Source organism: Aquarana catesbeiana, linkage group LG02, assembly GCF_042186555.1.
Source record: "Aquarana catesbeiana isolate 2022-GZ linkage group LG02, ASM4218655v1, whole genome shotgun sequence".
NCBI lineage: Eukaryota > Metazoa > Chordata > Amphibia > Anura > Ranidae > Aquarana > Aquarana catesbeiana.
This window is the reverse complement of record NC_133325.1, coordinates 709,707,984-709,732,190: the sequence shown is the minus strand read 5'-3', so window position 1 is coordinate 709,732,190 and position 24,207 is coordinate 709,707,984. Positions and strand designations below refer to the sequence as shown.

The 24,207-nt window shown below is 42.0% G+C and overlaps 1 protein-coding gene across 1 annotated transcript in view; it reads left to right on the top strand.

Annotated features, from left to right (window-relative positions):
- CRYBG3 (crystallin beta-gamma domain containing 3) overlaps positions 1 to 24,207 on the top strand; it is a 300,493-nt gene that overhangs the window by 261,333 nt on the left and 14,953 nt on the right. Inside the window, exons 16-18 of the mRNA XM_073616985.1 lie at positions 2,351 to 2,460; positions 4,201 to 4,327; positions 5,465 to 5,604. Coding sequence (XP_073473086.1) covers positions 2,351 to 2,460; positions 4,201 to 4,327; positions 5,465 to 5,604 — 377 coding nt within the window. The remainder of the gene's footprint in view (positions 1 to 2,350; positions 2,461 to 4,200; positions 4,328 to 5,464; positions 5,605 to 24,207) is intronic.

The following is a 24,207-nucleotide window of genomic DNA, read 5'->3' as shown; positions in this document are numbered from 1 at the left end:
ATGGCTTCCGCTGCTGTTTCCTTGCCAATGATAAGGGAGAGACATGTGAGAGCCACTGCTCTGGTGCTCATAGCTGGATCGGGCTTGGGTAAGTATTAGTGGGGATGAGGGGGGAGCTGCACATTGAAGGATTTTTACTTTCACGCATTGAATGCATAAAGGTAAAAAACCTTAATCCTTTACAACCATAAAAAAAATGCAGAAGTGCTAATATGATGCTATACTTGTAAGCAATCACAATGTTATGGGACCTCATTTATAAAAACATCTGTGTTGGATTCACTGCTGGGATCCTAAAGATCTGTAAGCCTGTGGGTGGTCCAGAGTCATTCAAAAATTATGGAAACCGCTTTGCTTGGCGTAAGATGTCATTCACGTTCACAAATCTCCAAATACAATCAGTGGTCAGTAACTGATCTGCCTGCCCTCCTCAGGATCACACATTGTCAGAACCATCTGCATCTTTTCTCCTTGGCTTGGTCAGTGTTCAGATACAACATGCTTTTTGAGAAAGAGAACTACAAAAAGAATAACTAAACCAGTCTCAAGTTTTTTCAGTGGAAATTTCTTTGCATGAATTGTATGATTATAAGAACCTCAGGTTCTATCCAAACATTGTTATAACTCAGGTTGTTACCGCCTACATTATCAGGTGGTTACTGCCTACATTAATACTGCCTGACTATAGTATTTGGTACTCAGGCTAGTTCATTGCTTGCAGATATTGGGCCATGTAATGCTGGCCTTACAGTTCTGACATTTTTTATGTGACCGGTCCTTATTAACTGATTTCTGCTATTATTGTTTTTAACTCCAGTCACTAAACTGTGTAAGGTTTATCTAATATCTGTCAGCATTCAGTGACTATATAGCTTGGCCTATATGGCTTGTAAAACAACATTGAGCTGATGGTTAAATTCCCCCTTGGTGTGGGCACTGCAGCTTACGTATTTGTGTGCAAACAAAACCCTCTGTTTTTAGTGTAAACTGTTAGACAGAGCTAATTTGGTTGTTTTGCAGGCTGGCTGTTAAGTGTCTTGGGAAATCTTTTGTTTGTTTGTGATGGTTAAATTCTGCAAGATTTGTTTCTAAAATGCACATGCATGGAAAAATGCACAAACTCCGTGTTTATGTATCTTTGTTATGGGTTGCTTTTTTTAAGGTTTTATTTCTGAAATTGCCATTGCATTACAATATTGGTTTGAAAATTTCTGCCATGGGTATTAATGAAGACCTGTAGACAGCTCCATGTTTGTCCAAAAACATGCAGATTTCAAGTACACCTTAGGTGCAATTAAAGTGATAATAAACACACACTTTTTCATTTACTATGTCCCTTCTATTTTTATATGTGGATGATGGCACTGTAATTATTTTAATTTAAAAAAACAAAACATCTAAGTACCTTTCTTCTAATCGATATACAGCTGTCACATGACCCAGATCTTTCCCAGCCTGTCTGCAGGGAAACATTAGCAGGAGGAGCTTCTAGTCCTCTGCTGCTGGTCACATGTTCAAAGAAAAAAAAACAGCCTTTGGAATACAGAGTATAAATAAATAATTAGTATCAATAAACCATTTTAAATTGGCATACAAATATACATTTGAAGTTAAAAATGTATTATTTTGTGGAAATAACATGGTGTGGGTGGATTTATGCGCTACCCATCCAGCCTGTGTCTTAGAATAAGAGGGAGGTGAAGTCACCATGACTTCATGATTTACATGTCATATGCCACCCGATTGTGTTTAGCTGGTTAGTGGGCATGGAGGAGGAGGGAGTGGGCTGTCATTTACCACTGTGTGTGTGCACACAGTATAGTCACATGGGCTGCTCAGATGTGAAAAGGGAGGAAATGCTCAGCATAGAAACTCAATGAAAACTGAGCATGTGCAAAGTTGCCACCACAGCTGCAAAATCCCTAGCTGAATTGGGGACATGAACAGAAGGAGGAGATCGAGAGCAGCAGGATCACTCAGTTTTTTTTTTGCAAAATACAGAAAACTAATCTCATAGTGACTGAGTAAGTAAGAACAGCATGAAATGCACCATTTATTGATAGCTTTTTATGATGTGGGTTTAGTGACACTTTAAAGGCATTCTTGTATAAAGCTGATCAATTCAGCCTAAAGAAATCTGCCCCAACTGCAGCAGTATGAAAATGCACCCCAGCAGTTATGTTTCAGTGTGAAAGGCTCTAGTGATTGCTAACGTTCTTCAGTTTTGGGGAAGCTACTTGGAGTTCAACATCACAGAACAAGTCCGAATGAATGTGACTACCTAATGTATCTATGTGTAGAAGACCCATAAATTTGCAGAAAACAATTATATTTTTTTGTTTTGTTGCAGATAAAAGCATACCAAAGTACAAATTTTCAAGGGGAGAGTGTTGACTTCACACAACAAGTGTCAGACTTCATTTCTTTCATGCCCAAGTCTTTCAAGGTCCTAAGGGGATGGTAAGATGGCTTTTACTTGTACAGTATTAATTAAATACAGTACATATAGTGTGCTTTCTTTTTAACCCACCTATATTGCACCAAACATGCGCTAAAGAGAATCCTACATTTATAAAGTATACTATTTTTTTTTTTTTCGGTCTGTCTATGGATGACTACACATAGAGACTTTTTCCCATTTGTGAAATAATTAGGAAACAGGGCTATGGTGGATGGAGCCACAAACTAAGATCCTGATTGTTTAACCAACTGGCACCTTCTGAAAAGGTTGATATAGGTATCATTGGACTTTCCCTTTTAAAACAAGACTTTACTAGCTGTAAAGTCCCTAAAGTTATAGCTATAATTGCTCAATTGCATGCACTCACCTTTAATATTATAAGATATTATTTTCATGAGTGTCCTTGTAGTACAAACCCAGGGCACTCAAATATACAAATCCTACATTTTTCTTAAGGCCCCTTTCACACTGGGGCGGTAGGGGGCGTCGGCAGTAAAACAGCGCTGCTTTACCGCGGTATTCGGCCGCTAGCGGTGCGGTTTTAACCCCCCGCTGGCGGCCGAAAAAGGGTTAAAACCACTCGTATAGCGCAGCTATAGCCGCAGTATAGCCGCGCTGTCCCATTGATTTCAATGGACAGGAGCGGTGAAGGAGCGGTGAATACACCGCTCCTTCACCGCTCCAAAGATGTGGCTGACAGGAGATTTTTTTTCTTCTCCTGCCAGCGCACCGCTTCAGTGTGAAAGCCCTCAGGCTTTCACACTGAACAAACAGCGGAGGCTGTTTTGCAGGCGGTATTTTTAGCGCAATAACGCCTGCAAGCCGCCCCAGTGTGAAAGGGGCCTAAGGGGGTTGAGTGCTGCCTTGCCCCCCCCCCCCCAGTTCTTAATTAGAGATTAATGTCATGCATTCGTTTTAATAACAAGTAATAATTTATGGGTAGTGGGGCAAAATTGGTTAACCCGTAGATTACAATAGAAAAGTACAGCTTTGCTCTTCCTGCAGTTACATTGTGACTCTTATTTTAGAGACTTTACATTTAGGAATGTAAAGCTAATATCGAACAAGTTGATAGTGTGTAGTATCATGTACTTTTGTTTGTGAAACTACAAGAAAGTCAACAAGTTCATAGGATTGCCAAATTTTAGTTTGATTACACTAGCGACTTGACTTCTTATTATTATAGTTTAACCATGATCATTATGTTTTGGGTAGCATTCAAAGACATTCCGAACCTAAAACCCCTTTTGACATAGGTGCCTCAAGCTTTACAGATAAGCAGATAGGATACATAATTAGTTGATACCTGCTGTATAAGCCCATCCTGACACCCACCGGCAATGTATGACATATGCATAAGTGAATTTTGTGACATCTCAGCAGTGGAGTTGAGCTTCCTTTGCATTATGTAGACGTGAGATCAAGTTTAGGGAAACACTGCAAGAGGAGAAAGAAAAATTTTACATTTTACTGTATAATAATAAAGTGTTATCACATATGATAATATCAAAAATAAAAATATTTTAGTGCTTTTGTTTAAAGCTGTAATGAAGACTAATATATTTAATAACTTACTGGCAGGGACATTAGATTGTGTTGTCCAATTTGGCAAGAATTCATTTATTCTATAAACTGATGTGCAATATGTGGGCATTGCTAAAATTGTTTTAGATGCATTTTTATTTAATCATGCGGCTTGTAAATTAAAAATGTTATCATCCTTCTCTTGTGTTTTCCAGCTGGCTGTTGTGCTACCAAGCTGATGCATGTGACAATGTGTGTGTGTTAGAAGAGGGACATTTCCCTGACTTGGCATCTTGTGGATGTCCTGCAGCTGAGATCAAATATATCCGGCCAATGGATTATGTAAGACATCTGTGCACATCTCATGTTCATTGTCCCCAATGCGCTATACATTATTAGCCAGTCACTGGATTTTAGGTCTCTTCCGCTTATATAATTTAAACAATTCTCCAAAATATGTTTAAGTTGTACCATCTGTGTGCAGAAAACTTGAAACTTTACAATGCTGCAATGATGGTATAGCCCTGTATACATTTTCCCTCAATTCCTGTTCAGGTGATGGATAAGAGAAAGAAACACACAGGTTTTACTAATTTCAACATTGTGTTCAAAACTGATAAAAAAAAAAAAAAAGTATCTGAGCTTTAAAGCGGCAGTAAATGCCACTGAAATAAAACTTAGGCGGGCCCCCCTGTGGGGTTACGTCATAATGTACTAGCATGCACCGCATACTAGCACAGTATGACAGACTTACCTGTAAAGCGGATCCCTCCCACACAGCGCTGTTACCAAACCTCGCCCACCTTCACCCTGTCTTCCTTTCAGGTTCGCATGCTCTGGCTGTATGAATGGCCAGAGTCACAATGATGTCAGTCCCACGCGCAGGAGCCCTCGGCTCCGGCACGGAGCTCTGAAGGTATGGCACAGTTTGTCATTCCTTCAGTGCGCGTGCGTCGGTGACGTCAACGGCAGCTTCGCTTGTGAATACCTCCTAAACAGTTCAAGTTTAGGAGATATTCACTGTACCTACAGGTAAGCCTTACTATAGGCTTACTTTCAGGTACAAGATCAAAAGTGGAGCTTACCTCCACTTTAATAATAAATGTGGCTGCTACAATTGTGTTCATGACCAAAATCACGCCATTTTAAGGGTGACTGATATCTAGTATAAATTGCAGCTCAAGTCATGGGGAGTCCAAAGATCTGTGTTTTTTATATTTATCATTTTTGGTTTGTTAATTTATTTTTTGCTAATAACAACCCAGAAAAAGGTGCACAGTGCCTCACCAGACTGGCAAAGCTGGCATCTGTATTGATATAACCATAGCAAGAGGACCACATGCACCAGGTATAGGGAAGTATGTGGCTGACTTGTTCTACTTCTTTAATAAATCAACCCCATTCATTCTCCTTGTAGGAGATGAAGATCTATTATTTTCAGTATTCAAATCCTTATGAAAGTGTTTTATCTGATTGCAGGTCTTTGCAGAGCCCTCTATTAGTTTATTTGCTCTGGACTCCTGTGAGGGGAGAGAGATGCATTTCGAGGAGGCTGTCACTTCTGTCCTGAGCGAGGACCTCCACTTCTACACCCAGTCTGTGTGGGTAAGAAGAGGCCTGTAAGTATCGTTTATCATTCTGCTACTTTATATAACAAAGAAATATAGGTTATTTTAAAGCGGGGGTCCACCTATCTATCGTTTTTTTTTTTTTTTTAGTTCATTCACAAACTTTTCTTCTCAGCATTACATACTCACATATTGTATGTAATATGTCCGACTGTGTCAGATTTCGTCGGAAAGAATAACTTATATTATTCGCTGCAGGCGGTTTCCATCTTCATTGTGGGCATTTGAAGCCCACAAGCATTTATTTCCTGGATGTGGTGAATGCTGTGCACCCAGCATTCACTGCTCGTTCCCGCACATGCTCAGTGGCATCCTGGGAAGCCTGAGACTAGCTCCCAGGAGTCTGGGAGAGGCTAGAAACATGCCTACTCCCACAGGAGCAGAACCAGGAAGTGCAAAGAAGAATAGAAAAATAAAAGGTAATTACGGCGATTTAAATTTTTTTAAACGGCATGTCAGCTTCTAGGCAAGGAAGAGAATACATACAGATATTGTTCAAAATTTGGGTGGAACCTCGCTTTAAATGCTAGTCTCAGCCAGAGTAGATATTTCAGTTTTGTGTGGTTTCCAAAAAGCGTAGAATAGGGTTTAACACATTACATCCTCAAGGAGAACCCATTATGTACTGCCATTGCCTGCTTCCTTAAGGCTAATTGTGCTGCTGATCCTCAGGCTTCACAACTGAGTGAGTTGTTGACCTGAGAATTATTCAGCTGAGGAAGTCAGAGCTCCCAACCTGCAAGCTTGACTAGTAACTACTAGGCTGGCAATGTCCGCACACCTATTTCAACTCTAGCCAAACCTTTATTTTGACTACCTCTTACCTTTTTTTAAGGTGGTCTGTGACCCTCCTTTGGAAACAATTACCCTCTATTCCTGTTGGGTCAGGGAGAGACAAGAAATCTTTTCAGTGGGGGAAGCAGACTGTAATATTTTCAGTAACACAGAGAAGTGCTAGAATCTCTGACAGGTTAGTATTGCTGCCCCTGTCTTCCAGTCCCGCTTGCCTCATTTCTTTCATGGATGCGGGAAGTTAGGTGAATTCTCATTACCAGTATCAAAGACATAGAAACATAGAAAAGTGACAGCAGAAAAAAGACAGAGTAGTCCATCACGTCTGCCAATTATTTATTTATTTTTCATTAACTTTTTTGTCTGCGTAAAGATGTATGTTTGTCCCATGCACCATTTAACGTTGACTGGTTCACTACCTCTGCTGGAAGTTTATTCCAAGCATCAACTACCCTTTCAGTAAAATAATACTTTCTAAGATTAGTTTTGAACGTTTCTCAAGTTAGTTTGAGGTCATGTCCCAGTGTTCTTGATTTTGGTTTCAAATTGAAAAATCTGCCCTCCTGAACCTTATTCACACCCTTCATGTATTTAAAGGTTTCAGTCTTGTCTCCCCTTTCCTTTATTTCTTCCAGATTGTACATATTAAAGAGGAGGTCCAGCCCCCCTACGAAAAATGTAAAGTCTGCAGCTACAAATACTGCAGCTGCTGAAATTTAATATATGGACACTTACTTGTCCAGGGAGCCTGTGATGTCTGCACCCCAGCAGATCTTCGGATCTGCTGTCGGGTGCAGCCGCTGGCATTTCTGGTAAGGGAACCTGGAATTGAAGCCTTTCGGCTTCACAGCTGGGTCCCTACTGCACATGCGCGCAGCACCTTCTAATTCGTCCGGCGGCGGAGGAAGGAGGTGGGGGCGAACTTCCGGGAGACCGGGACCGGGCTGTGGCCCGGTCTACCAGAAGTGGGGAACGGTACTTGTCAAAACCAGGTCCCTGTTCCCCCCTCCCCCCCTGAAAGGTGCCAAATGTGGCACTGGAGGGGGGGGGGATAAGTGGAAGTTCCACTTTTGAGTGGAACTCCGCTTTAAGTTCCTGAAGTTGCTCTTCATGTGTTTTATCCCACAGACCTTTCACCATGTTTGTTACCCATCTCTGGACTCATTCTATCTTATCAAGATCTTTGTGTAAGTGAGGTCTCCAGAACTGGACACAGTATTCTAAATGTGGTCTCACCAAAAAATCTATATAGAGGAATCAGAACCTTCTCCCTCCTGCTGGTGATCCCTCTAGTGATGCATCCTAGAATTCTATTCACTTTTCGTACTGCTTACACTGTTTGCTCATTTCGCGATCTGAAATAAGTACCCCAAAATCTTTTTCCTTTGTAGTACTGACTAACACTGTACCCCCCTAATTTTTGTACACTCTCAAGGGATTCCTTTTTCCTAGGAGCATTATTTTACATTTAGAAACCTTGAACTGCAGTCTCCACTGCTTTGACCAATCTTCCAGCAATGCTAACTCATGTTCTATGTTACAGACACCTCCAGGGATATCAACCCTATTACACACCTTTGTATCATCAGAAAAAAGACATACCTTTCCCAACAAACCTTTAGTTATATTACTTACATATAGATTAAAAAGAACAGGACCTAGTACAGAGCCTTGTGGTACACCACTAATGACTGGTCTCTGTTCTGAGTGAACCCGATTTACAACCACATGGTATCTATCCTTTAGCCAACTGCATATCCACTGAACCACCCAAGGGTTAAGTCTTAGCTTGTACTATGTTTGTATTAGATCATTATGTAGAACTGTATCAAATGCCTTGCTGAAATTACAGTGGGTATAGAAAAAAATCATTCCCCTTTAAAATAATGACATTCCGTTGCTTTGCAGCCTGAACCGAAGACAAACAGTTTTTTTTTCCAGCTGTATTTACTCAGTGCAACTTAAAACATCCAAGTGACAGCTTTAACACCAACATGTCATTAAAAAATAAAATAAAAAAACAGAATCACTGAATTGGAAAAAAAAATCACTCCCTTGTGTCAGTATTTTGTTGAACCACCATTTGCTTTAATTACATCCCTTTGTCTGTTGGGATGTCTCCACTAACATTGCACATCTAGACTTTGCAATATTTGCCCACTCTTCTTTGCAGAACTGCTCAAGTTCATTTAAATTTGATGGTGACTGTTTGTGGACTGCAGTCTTCAAGTCATTCCACAGATTTTGAATGGACTTTAGGTCTGGGCTCTGACTAGGCCATGCAAGGACATTGAACTTTTTCTCATTCAACCAATGCGTGGTCATTTTTGCTGTGTGCTCTGGGTCAGTGTCATGTTGGAAGGTAAACCTTCTTCCCATTGACAACTTTCTGGCAGCGGGCAGTAGATTTTCCTCAAAAATTTGACAGTATTTTGCCCCATCCATTTTCCTTTTTTTCTGACAAGTGCTCCAGTCCCTGCTGTAGAGAAACACCCCCATAACAGGATATTACCACATCTGACCATAACACATTTTTCTATGTGGCCTCAGAATCTTTAGGCTGGGTTCACATCTCCGTGTGGAGTGGCTCACAGCAGGGGTCTGGTGCGTCCCTGTTCACTGTTTTAGGTCCAATTTTGGTCCGAATTTTTGGCTGAATCTGGACCTGAAACAGACCAGAAGACACAAAGGACTCCTGTGCAATTCGCTCCACAGCCGTCACGGTGCTGTGTGAATCGGCTCCATTGAGAGCCGGTCACAGGCTCCTGACATGCAAATTGCAATAGTGTGAACCCAGCCTTAAGGTGCATTTTGGTAGCACTCAGTTGTGACTGCATGTGGCTTTTTTTTGCAACCCTCCCATACAAGCCACATGTGTGGATAATTTGTGATATTGTTGTCACATGCACACAATGACCACTCATTTGTCATAAATTCCTGCAACTGCTTCAGGGTTGCACTATTCCACTTGGTAGCCTCTCTGACCAGTTTCCTCCTGGCTCTTTCATCCAGTTTGGAGCGACGTACTGGTCCAGAGAGGGTCTGCGTTGTACCATTGTATCTTCTTTTTCTTAATAATAGACTTCACTGTGCTTCTAGGCATTGATAAAACCTTTGAAAAACATTTTGTATCCATCGCCTGACTTGTGCCTATCCATAATTCTATCCTGGAGATTTTTTGACAGTGCCTTGCCACCCATGGTTGTTTGTTTGCTTCAGATGCACTACCAGGGAATGCTCCAGGAAAGCTCCCTTCATGCTGAACTAATCAAAATGACCATAGCTGATCACAGTTGAAATTCAAATGGCTTTGTGTGCCACTGAGAAGGTGATTAGCTACACCTGATTGCTTTTACAAGTCATTTTTAGGAGGGGGGTATCCTTTTTTCAACTCTGTGATTCTGTTTTTGAATTAAAAAAAATATATAATTCTGACATGTTGATGTTATATCTTTCACTTGGCTGTTATAAGTTGTACTGAGTAAATGCAGTTACTGTGTCTGTCTTCATTTCAGGCTGCAAAGCAAGAACATTTGCTTATTTTAAAGGGGGGTGATTCTTTTCTATACCCATTGTATGCCATGTCTACAGCACCACCCTGGTCCAAAACATTGGTAATATAGTAAAAAAATATAATCAGATTAGTCTGACATGATCTGCCCTCAGTAAAGCCATGCTGCTTTGGGTCAGCAAGTTGTGTATTTATTTTTAAGTGATCAATGATTCTTCTTTTTCATCATGGGGAACTTCCCCTGTTAGAAGAGATTGATTAAAAATATATATTAATGGTCCAACAACTATACCTTGAAGTTATCTTAGAACTCTGAGGTAAATACCATCAGGGCCTATTGCTTTTTTAGGTTTTAACCAAGCCAGTTCCTCTGCTACCTCTGTCTCCAGAAATCCTAAAAATGAGCTGTCACTACTAGAACCAATATGATTCCCCAACTTGGCATTGTTAGTGCAATTTATTTCTAGGAAGACTGAACAGAAGTAATTGTTTACTACATCCAAGTCTCCCTCAACATAAGCGTGCTTAGTTTCATTTAAGTGATCCCATTGTATTTTTTCCTTCTATCACTAATGTATTATCTCCTTTCTTAATAGATTTAGCAATTTCCTCTTCTTTCTGTGCTTTGGCAGCACTAATAATGTGTTTGGCCTCCTTTTGTCTATTTTTATACTCTTTTCTGTCAGCTACAACTCCTGTTTCATTGAATCTTCTATATGCTGATATTTTTTCCTTTACTATCACGAATAAAAATATAAATCAGCCAAGTTTTGGCTGAAGTTGCGCTTTAGAGGACAATAGAAGACCATCACAATGTAAGTAACAGATAAAGTTAGATTAAAGTAAAGCTATAAGCAAAGTAAGAAATATGACATTCATTAAAGTTTACCTATTGTAAAGCTGATTTGCAAAGCTGATTGTAAAGCTGATGTGTTTGTGTTCCTAAAAGAAGTCGTTACTTGACTTTCCACGTGTGCTGTGCTGTACTATGACTCAAACAGTGGGATTAATCCTGTTGTAAACATCAGCTCCTACATAGTTGCAGCACCAGCATCATTTTCTCTTTAATAACTCTCGTTAGCATTAGCAGGGCAAGGCTGGGAGCGGCAGGACTTGGCTGGGCACTGATGGCCAACTTCCTAATATTTATTCATTTTAATGTTGGACTATTGTTCTTAAAAATGCTCTAAAAACAGCATTTTAACGAGGCAGCCTTACCTCTTGTACCCTTTGAAGATGTAGCCATTGCTAAATAACTTTGCCTAGATGCATGTCTTTCCTTCACAAGGACGTATGACTATGTTGTTTCTAATATTTGCGCTGACACTCGCCTACAGTACTGATTACCACCTTTAATCTAAACAAATTGTGTAAGGAAATGTTAAGCATTCCTATTGCTGGTATTTGAACACGCCTGTTTGCACATTATTGTATTTGTCGCTCTCTGGAATTACACTTTGAATTGTCTTGTTTGTTTTGTGACAACAAGAAATCCTACTCACTTCTTTACTACTTCACTATTTGAAATGACAAAAGTTAGTCTGTAAACACATTTTTATCTGTTTAAAGCCACTTAGAATGTATACACATTTTTTTCAAATCTCCAAAAACAAACTCTACAAGATCTTTATGCTGCATTAACAAAATATTTAGAAAGCTTTGACCCTATACAGATAAGGGACACCATACAAAAAAATCTTAAGAATGTCTTCTTTCATGTGTGCACCCACTTGTCACTTTATTGCAAAGATATGTTTAGTACCAGGTAGAACCTCCTTTTGCCTTTTTTCTTCATTGCGTGAATTTATGGAGGAGTTCTGGAAACCTTTCCCAGAGATTTAGACCATGGTGACTAGATAGCTTCTGAAGATTTGCATGCTACACATTTATGTAGAGACATTCCTTTTACACCATAACCCGACCCCTAGTCCTACACTGATATACACCTTGTTGCAGAGGTGTAACTAGAAACTTCAGGGCCTTGGTGCAAGAAACCATGAAGGGCCCCTCTGACCCCCGGCCGCGGCCGTTCGCTCCGAGCCTGGGGACCTTCACTCCAAGCACGATGGCGGAACGCAAGTGTGATGTTTGTGACCCTGGTAGTTCCACCACTGGTATAAGTAGTTGTTTTTTTGTTATTTTTTACCATTTTATTTTATTTTACATTTTTATTTTTTTTATAATTTTTTAGGAGCCCCATTGGGGAGCTTTTGTGGGGTCTAAACAGACCTCTAATGCTTCTCCTTTGACACAAAGAAGGGAGATAGAGGACACAGCCCTCAATTTCCATCTCTGCAGCCTCAGTGGCACAGAATGAATGGACAGCTCTACAGAGCTGCTTATTCATTCACAAACTGAAGCATAGTAAACACAGTTTACTATGCTTCAGTTATGAATAGACAGAGTCAGTGATTGGTACTGATCATTCAGACAAGGAAGGGGCCGGTGAATACATATTTCCCTGTTTTCCATCCTGACAGTTCTCTGCAGCAGCTGGCTGTAGAGAATAGGGGAGAAGCCGACGGAGCTGCGGGAGGATGAGGGGGGAATTTACAGGAGAGCAACACAGTAGGGCAGGGGGATCTGGATAGGAGGAGCAGCAGGGGTGGCATGTAGACAAACCCATCCCCTCTATTTTCCTCCTACAGCCACTGAATACCTGCGGAAGGGAGGGGGGGAGAAGCGGGTTTTCAGTGGCTGCAGGAAGGAGCCCCCACCGCCCCTCCTATTGAGGTGTACAGCAGTTGGGTCACAATTGTGACCCCTGTAGTTATGCTCCTGCCTTGTTGCACTCCTCCACCAGTTCATTTAACTGAATTGAAAAATACTCAGATGCAGTGCATACAAGCGCAAAGTCTGAACACTCCCATGTGAGAGAGAGAGGAGAAGGCTCTGTGTTAGCTCTGGCATTGGTGTTAATACATGGTTGAGACTCCGCACTCTGACAGGTAAATGTAGTGGCACGGAAGAGCAGGTAAGGTAAGTATCAGTGTGTGTGGCCTATCAGGAGAAGCTTCTCTTTTAGTATGCCTATGAGCAGTTGAAGACTTCTGCTTCTTCTGACAAGTTTAGCAATGTTCCTCTGAACTTCTTGTTCTTTGTTGTCTTGACCATTCTCTGTAAACTCTGCAGATTGCAATACATGAAAATCCCAGGAGGCCAGCAGTTTCTGAGATGCTGCAGTCTTCACATATAGCATCAACAAGTTGCTTACATCACGCATTTTTCTTTATTATTTTCCCCAAAGTTTGATATACCCTTGAATCTTTTGACTAGGAATGCCTGTGCCATGTATTTAGTTGAGCCAGATAATTCTTCTTTTGACTATTTGCATACACAAGTAAATGTACCTAAAAAAGTAGCCGATTTTAGCAACTATCATCTCCTACCTGTATGTATCCTGAGCCTTGTGTGTAGTGTGTTGATTTGAAGTGGTGAAGGAACACTCATGGGAACACCAAGCAACTTTAAACTACTGAGCTTAGTTCTTCATTTTGTTGCAACACTTCTTAATACAATAATCTGCTTTTTCCCTAGCGTGCGTCTTTAAAGGAGAAGTATGGCCAGAGCTTCTTTGGCTATACTTATCCTGTGGGTCACAGGAGTGTATTTCGTTCTGCACTCCTGTTTTCAGCTGACAGCGGGCTAAAGTCTACTGTCGGCTGACATCACAGAGCCAGTCCAGGCTTGGGAAAGATCCCAACTTTACAGTCAGGATCTGCCCAGATGCCTGGACCAGCAGCTGGCTCAGCCCCGAAGTGATCCGCTGAGAGCCTGAGCCCCCCCTCCACAGCCTGGCGCTCCAGTGAGCACTGGAGAGGCAGAGCAGAGAGCCGGTGACTGACAGTCACCGGCTCTCTGCAGGCTGAGGACCAAGATCTGAGCAATCAGTTGTGTTTAATTGCTTGGTTCTCACCTTAGAGGCAGCAGGGGACATCGGCAGCTGGGATTGGTGCTGCAGCCATCTAGATGAGTCAGATTTTTATTTTATTTTTTAGATTCCCAAACTTCTCTTTTAATCTACAATATGTAGAGATTTTTTTCTAGAAATGACAGGGTAAAAAACACTGACAATGCATCTGTAATTTCTGTAACGGATACAAAAGATGTCTTGTGCTTCTACAGGCATATTATAGTTAGATTATTAACACTACACTGGTTGATTGTTGGTGAAAATTAAATAGAGCTTCACTGCAGGCATATTGATGTGAGCACATGCCGTGCAACATTGTTTGTGCACTTCAAGCCTAGTGACATGCATTTGTCCTATTGGCATGCTAAAATAGCATTACTAATTACACGAAGAGACTCCAGTCATAGAATGTGGGTATACTGCTTCTGGAGAAACCAAAATGTCACTCCAGGTGGTTTCTTTATATTGTGAACTTAAGGTAAACTTGTTATTTTTAAGGTGATTTTTCAGCCTGATTGATATATTTTTGTACAAGTCATTTTATTTTAATCATAGAGGAATTTTGTAGACAGCCTGGGGCAGGATTCCAGAGATAGAACTAGACCATCAAGAAAAGGGAGCGTTTTAACTCTGGTGTTTACATGACATGTGGCTGTGACTAGCAGAGAAGGAGTTACCACCAGGGTTATAGAGTTCACTGTCAGAGATTAAAGCTGGCCATACAGTACAGCCCGCTGAACGAAAAATACTGAGTTGATTTCCCCATCGACAAATTTGAGGTGGATGGGGAAGTCCTCCCCATTGTGTCATTGTATTCTGACAGCAGGACTCCCTTGCCATCAGAATACACTGATCAGTGCTGCGGCCCAGTGGCTGCATGCACTGATCAAATGCTGGTTTTCCAGCATGACCATTCGACAGAAGTCAGTGTGAGAATTTTTACTTCCTGTTCCAGCACTGGGAGTGGAGTCCTGGCATACACTGTGTGACAGCTGATTGGAGGAAAGGCACCCCCCCTTTCCCTCCACATAGGCAGAGGAACTAAGATACTTGCAGTGCGGTGAATAGACAAGCTCTCTGCGCATCTATTCATAGCACCCTTCCCGATACAAATTTGTAGCTGCTTTTATCTCCTGTGTCGGAGAACTTGTCAGAAGTTATCATGCTGATAACAGAGGAACGGAGCAGCAGAAAGACACATGGGACTCAGTGCTTTGGAGAGAGATGAACACCACAGATATATGTGCCCAGATCAAATTTCATGAATCTGGTTTATATCCACTTTAAGTAAAGACTAAACCTGCATCATAGCTTTTAATTGGCTACACTGGAAAATATTTATTTGAAAGGGAATGTTTATATTTTATTCATAGGATTATTCTGTATTATATTCAGGACTAAAAGACTAAAAATGTCCTTTTTTATCAGTTAAATATAAAATATTGCACAAAAAAAAATTATATTTATCACTTGCTACCCAAGTATTGCATCAAGCCCGTTCTCTCACACTTCTGCTGTGCTGTGAATAGACTGTGAACTTTGATCACCTTTTAATCAGGGGAAAAGAATCAAAAACAACTTTGTTGTTTTTATTTGGAATATTTTGTTGTTTTTTTTTAGGCAATTTATTTCTGGTGTTATTGGTTATCTTGATTGATGATTATGGGATTTTTACAGGTTTTGGCAGGGATTTGATATTGTAGTAACATCATGAGTAGCTAGTACTGGGTTCCCATTGGCCAGTTTGATGTAAATATTTGTTCATTTGCCACTTTTGCCACTATGGAGTTTATTTAGCTGGAGAGTGCAAAATCAGTCTCACTTCTGCAGAAAAACCAATCAGCTTCTAACCTCAGCTTGTTCAATTAAGCTTGGCAATAAAACCTAGAAGATGATTGGTTTCGATGCAGAAGTGAGACTGATTTTGCACTCTCCAGCTTTAGTAAATAAACACCTATGTTGCAATGAGAAAAGAAATAGCCCAAAATGTTGGTGTTTCTCTTGTGACAATATGTTTTCACATCAGACCGTGAAGCATACATTCAAAGTATGGTGTTCGGGGGCGTGACCAAGAGCGGCATGTGAGAGGATGTGTTTCACAGCACTCCCGATCCTGATCCGATATTGATCCTTCTCCCAGCCTGCAATCCCTCTGGACTTTGCTCCTGCACCCACCGGTACACTCCCCTGACACACCCGGTACCGCTGCCGAACTCCATGGACGCAATGTTGACCTGCAAACGGAGGGAAACAGGAGGCCTGCCGAAGATCCAATATGTCGTCACAGCTCCGTCTCCCAGCGTCCACGTGGACCAGACAAGCCAAAGGATCAGGGTAAGCCCCCTAAGACACCTAAGGGCATCGCGAAAGACCCCCCGGGACATGCTATACTATACCTAGAAGCTGTGGGGCGCTGTTGGGCAGGGGGATGGGGACAACATGTCAGTTAACCCCGCTGTGTTCCACACCCAGCCGTAGGATGCGTGGCCTACCCAGGGCCCCTCGGGCAGCACTGACCAGTCCTCTCATGACATGGAGGAAGATGAGGAGGGTGATGCGGCTGACCAACCCACATTAGCTGAAATCCTGAGAGTTGTGCACTGCATCAGTACACACTCTCCAGGAGCATTTTGGGCGTCTCAAGGAGGAATTGGGGTTCATCTGCCATGACCTACAGAAAACCAGAGAGCGCACCACAGCAGCTGAGGGGCGTATTAGCGATATAGAAGACAAACTGACCCCGCTCATAAGTGACACGCAGATTACAGCCAGGCTCGCAAGGGCAAACAAACTCAAAACAGACAATATTGAAAACCGTCTGAGACGAAACAACGTCCGTATCGCGGGGCTCCCAGAAAAAACAGAGGGTAGAGACCCCACTGAATTTGTTGAAAAATGGCTTCTGGAACATTTTGGGAAGAAGGTGTTTACCCCGCTATTCACAGTAGAACGTGCCCATAGAGTGCCACCGGGGGCCCTCCGGCTAGGGTATCCCCCACGCACCTTATTAGCCAGGCTGCTTAAATGCAAAGACAAAGAAATTGTGCTTCCCCAAGCAAGAGAACGGCGCAATATACAGTATAATGGAGTGCGTGTTTTATTTTACCCTGATTATTCTGCAGAAGTGCAACGCTGCCAAGCTGAATTCGCTGACGTGAAGAAAAGGTTGCAGCAACTGCATGCCACGTATGCCATGCTGTTTTTGGCCAGACTCCGGATAGTGACGGGTGGTCAGTCACACATCTTTGAATTGGCTACTGAGGCCTCTGCATGGCTGGATGCCAATGCAAATGCTTTCTGCCGGGCTGGAAGGGGAGAGGAGCGGAAGCTGATGATTGACCCTTCAATCCATAGGGGCAGTAAGTGAAGTGTTGCCAGGCTCGGCTGGGAAGATACATTTACCAGCTAACCCGTGCAATCTGAGAGCAAGTGAGTTTCAAGAAACCTTTGGATGAATTTTTCCCAGTGGACATCTTCAGGTTCTATTTACCCCAGAAGGCCCTCTGGGCCCTTCTTGAAGTCAGATGGAAACAGACTTTCCATGATTGGATTGGATGCTGGCGGGTCTGCTGACATGTGCCTCTCCATAAAGAGGTAGGATAGTCCAATCAGGTCCGCCTGAAATACTGACAGGGGGACCTGATCAGAAAGCCTGTGTGAAACCAGACTAACTGCAGTAGGGAAAAAATCAGATCTTCAGCCTGGTTGTGCAAACTGGTTGAGCTGTGTAAATATCTGGACAAGACAGAGAGAAATTCAAATCCTCTAACAGTTAAAACAGTTCATATATTTGCATTTCATCTGTGTACTAAGCAGTTTCTCTGCAGTTTAACTTTACTATGGCTATTCTTTTCTTCTGTAATCCATCTTAAAAGAGAAGTTGAGTTTTTTTTGGGGGGGGGGAGTCATACTTACCTAGGTGGATTCAGCATTGGTCTGATGCTGCATCTGCCCCCTGCCAGCTCTAAGGCTGAGAACCGAGCAATCAAACACAGCTGATCGCTTGGTTCTAACTGCTCCGTGTGCAGAGAGCTGGTGACTGTTACCGGCTCACTGCTCTGTCCCCCCCCCCCCACACTCACTGGAGCGTTGGGCTGTGAAGGGGGTGGGAGCAGCTGGCTCAGGCTCTTTGCAACTTGTGGAGAGGCTGAGCCGGGTGCCAGTCCATGCATGTGGGTGGATCCCAAGCATATGGTCGCAATCTTTTCCCAGCCTGAACCAGCTCTGTGACATCAGCTGATAGCGGACTTCAGCCTGCTGTCTGCTGAAAACGGGTCACAGGAGTGCAGCACGAACTGCACTCCTGTGATCCATGAATGTACAGCCAAATGAGCTTTGGCTTTTCTTCTCTTTTAATATAGTAACAGACAACAGGAGAATTCTTCTGTTGAAACCATCCATAGTAGATCACTAGTTTTTCATTTTGTATACCCTTTAACTTTAATAAGCATTTTGCATTCCAAGGAGATTACAAACAAGAAATGAAAATGGTTACATAGCGGATATGAACATTTTCATCAGTCACATCTGTAGAAAGTGATAAAATATGTTTAATATATCTATTTTTGCCTGATCCTCTGCAGAGTATCGGCCTCAAGAGAATTATTCAGGGGGAAACCAATGACAGAATTTAAAAAATAAGTGCCCAGAAATAGTACAGAAATAAAAAATGAGATTCTGCGATTGCCAAGGGCACCTTCAGGACAGAGCTCTCCACATCAATTTTATGTGATCCAGTGCACCTCATGTACAGCGTCAGGTTGAAAGACTAGCACAAATCTAGCAGTAAAGATTTTTTTCTCCATTTAATTGGATTTGAACATACTGTATGTCTTTAAAGGCATTTATATCAGTCTGCATAATTATAATCTGAAACTTTAAGGTGCAAACATATCTTGCCGGGTTGCAAACAAACTAGGTTTAGTTGACGTGAACTTACTTGGTAGAGATCCATATGTTTGTGAACATGCCTTGTTATTACAATCATTTATTAATTTCTCTAGAATTATACAAGGGATTATCCAGAACCACGTGTCAGCAGAAATTGTACTTGCTCATCAAAGGGATTGTTTGAATTGATATCTGTGTAGATATACTTAAACAGCTGGGCTAGTTGCATGTAGGAGAACTTATGCCCCGTACACATGAGCGGACTTGCCAATGGGCTAAACTCCGTCGGCATTTCCGACAGAAAGATTTAGAGCATGTTCTATATCTGAGTCCGTTGGAAATGCCGACAGAAAAAGTCGATGGGACATACACACAGTCGGAATGTCTGACCAAAAGCTCCCATCTGACTTTTTCTGTTGGGAAGTCCGGCCGTGTGTAAGACACTTTCTTTGCTATGCTTCCTGCTTGCAAATGTTTTTGAATGATCAAACTCTATATATGATGCATCTCCTTTGACATAATTGTGGGACAGTTATTATATGGACATGGAGCTTTGAGCTGAATTTCCATTTTTTTTATACTTAATTAAGGGAAAGGTTTTAAACAAATCTCAATTACAAGAAGAAAAAACAGCGTACCTCTGAAGTTCGTTCTACATATTATACCTAGAGACAAGTCTGTTTTGCTGTCTGTATCTGGTTATCCACATGAAATCACTTTCTCTCATTTCTTGTTCTGTGATCAAGGAGCTGATAAATGAAGGGAAATCTCTCCATTAAGATCATAGCAGTAAAACCCTGCTAAAGTTTCTCCACTCTATCAAAGCTAAATTAAAGGTTTTGGCCATAGTTGGGCTTTAGCTGAGGTAACTGACAGTAACCAACCAGAATCTATCCTGTACTGGTTTTAATTCAGCAGAGGGAATTCTGCGTGTTTGCTTGCTTCTATACGTTACTGCACTTCATTTACAGTATCTCACAAAAGTGACTACATCCCTCACATTTTTGTAAATATTTTATTATATCTTTTCATGTGACAACACTGAAGAAATGACACTTTGCTACAATGTAAAGTAGTGAGTGTACAGCTTGTATAACAGTATAAATTTCCTGCCCCCTCAAAATATCTCAACACACAGCCATAATTGTCTAAACCGCTGGCAACAAAAGTGAGTACACCCCTAAGTGAAAATGTCCAAATTGGGCCCAAAGTGTCAATAGTTTGTGTGGCCACCATTATTTTCCACCACTGCCTTAATCCTCTTGGGAACGGAGTTCACCAGAGCTTCACAGGTTGCCACTGGAGTCCTCTTCCACTTCCCCATGACGACATCATGGAGCTGGTGGATGTTAGAGACCTTGTGCTCCTCCACCTTCCATTTGAGGATGCCCCACAGATGCTCAATAGGGTTTGGGTCTGGAGACGTGCTTGGCCAGTCCATCACCTTTACCCTCAGCTTCTTTAGCAAGGCAGTGGTCGTCTTGGAGGTGTGTTTGGGGTCAGTATGTTGGAATACTGCCCTGGAGCCCAGTCCGAGAAGGGAGGCGATCATGCTCTGCTTCAGTATGTCACAGTTCATGTTGGCATTCATGGTTCCCTTAATGAACTGTAGCTCCCCAGTGCCGGCTACACTCATGCAGCCCAAGACCATGACACTCCCACCACCATGCATGACTGTAGGCAAGACACACTTGTCTTTGTACTCCTCATCTGGTTGCCGCGACACACGCTTGACACCATCTGAACCAAATACGTTTATCTTGGTCTCATCAAACCACAGGACATGGTTCCAGTAATCCATGTCCTTAGTCTGCTTGTCTTAAGCAAACTGTGGGGTTTCTTGTGCATTGTCTTTAGAAGAGGCTTCCTTGTGGGACGACAGCCATGCAGACTAATTTGATGCAGTGTGTGGCATATGATCTGAGCACTGACAGGCTGACCCCCCACCCCTTCAACCTCTGCAGCAATGCTGGCAGCACTCATACGTCTATTTCCCAAAGACAATCTCTAGACATGACGCTGAGCACGTGCACTCATCTTCTTTGGTCGACCATGGCAAGGTTTGTTCTGAGTGGAACCTGGCCTGTTAAACTGCTGTATGGTCTTGGCCACAGTGCTACAGCTCAGTTTCAGGGTCTTGGCAATCTTCTTATAGCCTAGGCCAGTGTTTCTCAACTCCAGTCCTCAAGGCGCCCCAACAGGTCATGTTTTCAGGCTTCCCATTATTTTGCACAGGTGATTTGATCAGTTTCACTGCCTTAGTAATTACCACAGCTGTCTGAAAACGTGACCTGTTGGGGCGCCTTGAGGACTGGAGTTGAGAAACACTGGCCTAGGCCATCTTTATGTAGAGCAACAATTCTTTTTTTCAGATCCTCAGAGAGTTCTTTGCCATGAGGTGCCATGTTGAACTTCCATTGACCAGTATGAGAGAGTGGGAGCGATAACACAAAATTTAACATGCCTGCTCCCCATTCACACCTGAGACCTTGTAACACTAACGAGTCACATGACACTGGGAGGGAAAATGGCTAATTGGGCCCAATTTGGACATTTTCTCTTAGGGGTGTACTGACTTTTTTTGCCAGCGGTTTAGAGATTAATGGCTGTCAGGGACAGCAAATTTACACTGTTATACAAGCTGTACACTCACTGCTTTACATTGTAGTAAAGTGTAATTTCTGCAGTGTTGTCACATGAAAATATATAATAAAATATTTACAAAGATGTGAGGGGTGTACTCACTTTTGTGAGATACTGTATATGTTTCCCATTCAGCCAATGGATTTGCCATTCAGGCAGGATAGCTTTTCTCCATTCTGCAGTACACTCCCCGCCCCATCATCACTGCTGCCTAGTTGGTCCACTAGAGCCCATTAAATATCTGATATTTTCTGTTATTGGTAAGCATGTGACTACCTCTCTTTCCTCCTATGATGCAGTCCAAGCCCAGGTTCTGTCACATTGAATAGGGTTCCTATCACTTTATAAGCTACTTCTTGCTTAGCTTTGCATTGCTTCAGAAATCATACCCCTTGGCACAGCAGAGTCTCGCTCTCCCTCATCTAGCTAAGAATATTCCCTCTTCTCTTTCTCTTCCTTTCCCCTTTCGCCTTTTCTTGGTACCCTCCAATAGGGCCGCAGTTTGGGGCTATCTGTGGGGGATATTGACCCAGAGCAATCAGGGGGCCTTTCCCTTTATTCCTACCTCCCCTAACCCCTTACCCTCCCCCCCCCCCCCTTTTTTTTATCTCCTGACTGTTTCCTAACCTTGCTCCTCTCTGCGTCGTGCCTAGTTACTTCACTTTTGAAAAGCAGCTTCTATTGAGAGAGTCTCATGCTCCATGGTAGCCACCCCCCTATTTTCCCAGAGATTCCGCCAACATCATTTTGTTTTTCCTTTACTCAGTCTCCCCCCCCCCCTTTCCTTTTTTTTTTTTTTTTTTTTTTTAACGAGACTGTGGCTCCAGATATTCTACTCACACAGCTGACCCACTGGGTTCGGTTGTTACCAGTTCTCCTCTATGTTCCTCTATGGTTAGCGAGGAATTGTTAAATATGGTGTGTCTCTGCGATGTTATGCGTAGACTTTACTGTTTCTTATCTTTATGCAATTGTTATACGCTGGACATTTGTTTGGTATTGTTCTTCATTAAATTATTTTTGGAAGAAAAATGAAATTATACCCCATGTCGCTTTTTTAATCATGTTTTGCAGCATCTCAAAGCCCCCAAAGAAGTCTGTGGCCTCGTTTAGACTTGCTTTGCTGTCTGAGGTGCGATATGCTTTCAGAACGCTTTTATGGCAACAATAGACAGGCGGTGAGGAGGCGTTGTATCGCACATGAGTTTGAAAAGCAACCATGATTTAGTAGCAGATAACATTTTAGGCTTTTTTTTTTTTTTTTTTGGACCTTCGAATTACGGTAACTACACTTGTATGGATCAGGTTTATTAAATGGAAAAATCCTCCGCAGCCTATACACTTTCTACACTTGTCCCCCAAAATTTTACGCATGCATAATCATATTGCCACTTTTGTCAGTTTAGGGAACTATAATATATAGATGTATACAGTAGATACATGATCTGTGGATATATACAGTATGTATTGTGAGCCTAAAGAAGGATCTCTTTCATGAAGGCAAAAGGTGATCTTTTCATTGCTGTCTAGGTAATTTGTAGATGAGGCCTACAGGTTAATTTAACAGGAAATAAAACAGGTGGGGTCGTTAAGACTTCAGTGCACCACTAAAAGTACAGCAAGAACAAGTGGTGGGGGAATTTGAGAATTTTTTTTTTTTTATTTCCCTGGATATGTTTAGGGGTGTGTGAGGTTTTGTAAAAGTGAACTTGCAGTGGTTCTAAAGGCAGAAGGTTTCTTTACTATGCAGTAAGGTAAAAAAAAAAAACTTTCTGCATGCAGCTTTCCCTGCAGCCCCCCTAAATACATACCTGAACCCAATCTCGATCCAGTGATGTGCACAAGAGCCAAGGCTCTCTCACTTCTTATTGGCTCAGATACAGAAGCAGGAGCGATTGACTACCACTTCTGTCAATCTAAACCAGTGACAAGAGATCACAATGCTGGCAGGGGACCCAAGAAGAGAAGGATCAGGGCTGGTCGGTGTAAAACCATTGCACAGAGCAGGTAAGTATAACAAGGTAGTATTTTAAAACAATGCAAAAAAAACGAACCTTTAATATTGCTTTAAGCAAGCCCCTAGTAAGAAACCATGACAGTGCCAATAATGTTTCTAATGAATGGTATGATGCATTTAACATAGGCATGGTCATACTGTTATTATGATAATCACATAGTTATTCTGTGATTTCAGTGCTCTATAATAAGAAATCATAGATAGGTAGCAGGAAAGTTGGTGTAACGACATTGATGTAAATGACACTGCGCCACAATAAATGGCTCTGCTGGAAGCTAGAGGTCAGAAAAAATTAGCAGGTGGGCAGTGAGAGAGCACTTCACGCGGAATCTAATGGTTAGTCTGCTGTGTAGTGCTCATCTGATTGCTGCCTGTAAGGTCATCCATAATACTGAGATGTGAAGCTAATAAAATAAAATCTCTTATACTAACCAAGTTATTATGGTGGGTTGTTGAAGTGAAGTGGCGTCACACATATAAGTGGATGCCACAATCAATGTCTAAATGTGGTAGAGATATAAAGGCCCCATCCATACATAAGTCCAGTGCATTTGCACATGCCCATTTTGTGCACAGCTACACCAAGACCTAGAGGTGTACAAGCTGCCATTCCTGGTGCAGTCTGTAGAACAATTCATACATCTTCCACAATGACCATGCATTTTGATATATTAAGCTCACGTTTTTTGGGAAGTACTGTAGGGGCCATTGCTGTTATGCCAAGCATGTCTGACTCATTATAACTAACAAACCCACAATTGAGACCCAGAACCTAGTGTTAAAACTGATGTTTTATTAATAAACCTATGAATATGTGTGCAATCTCTT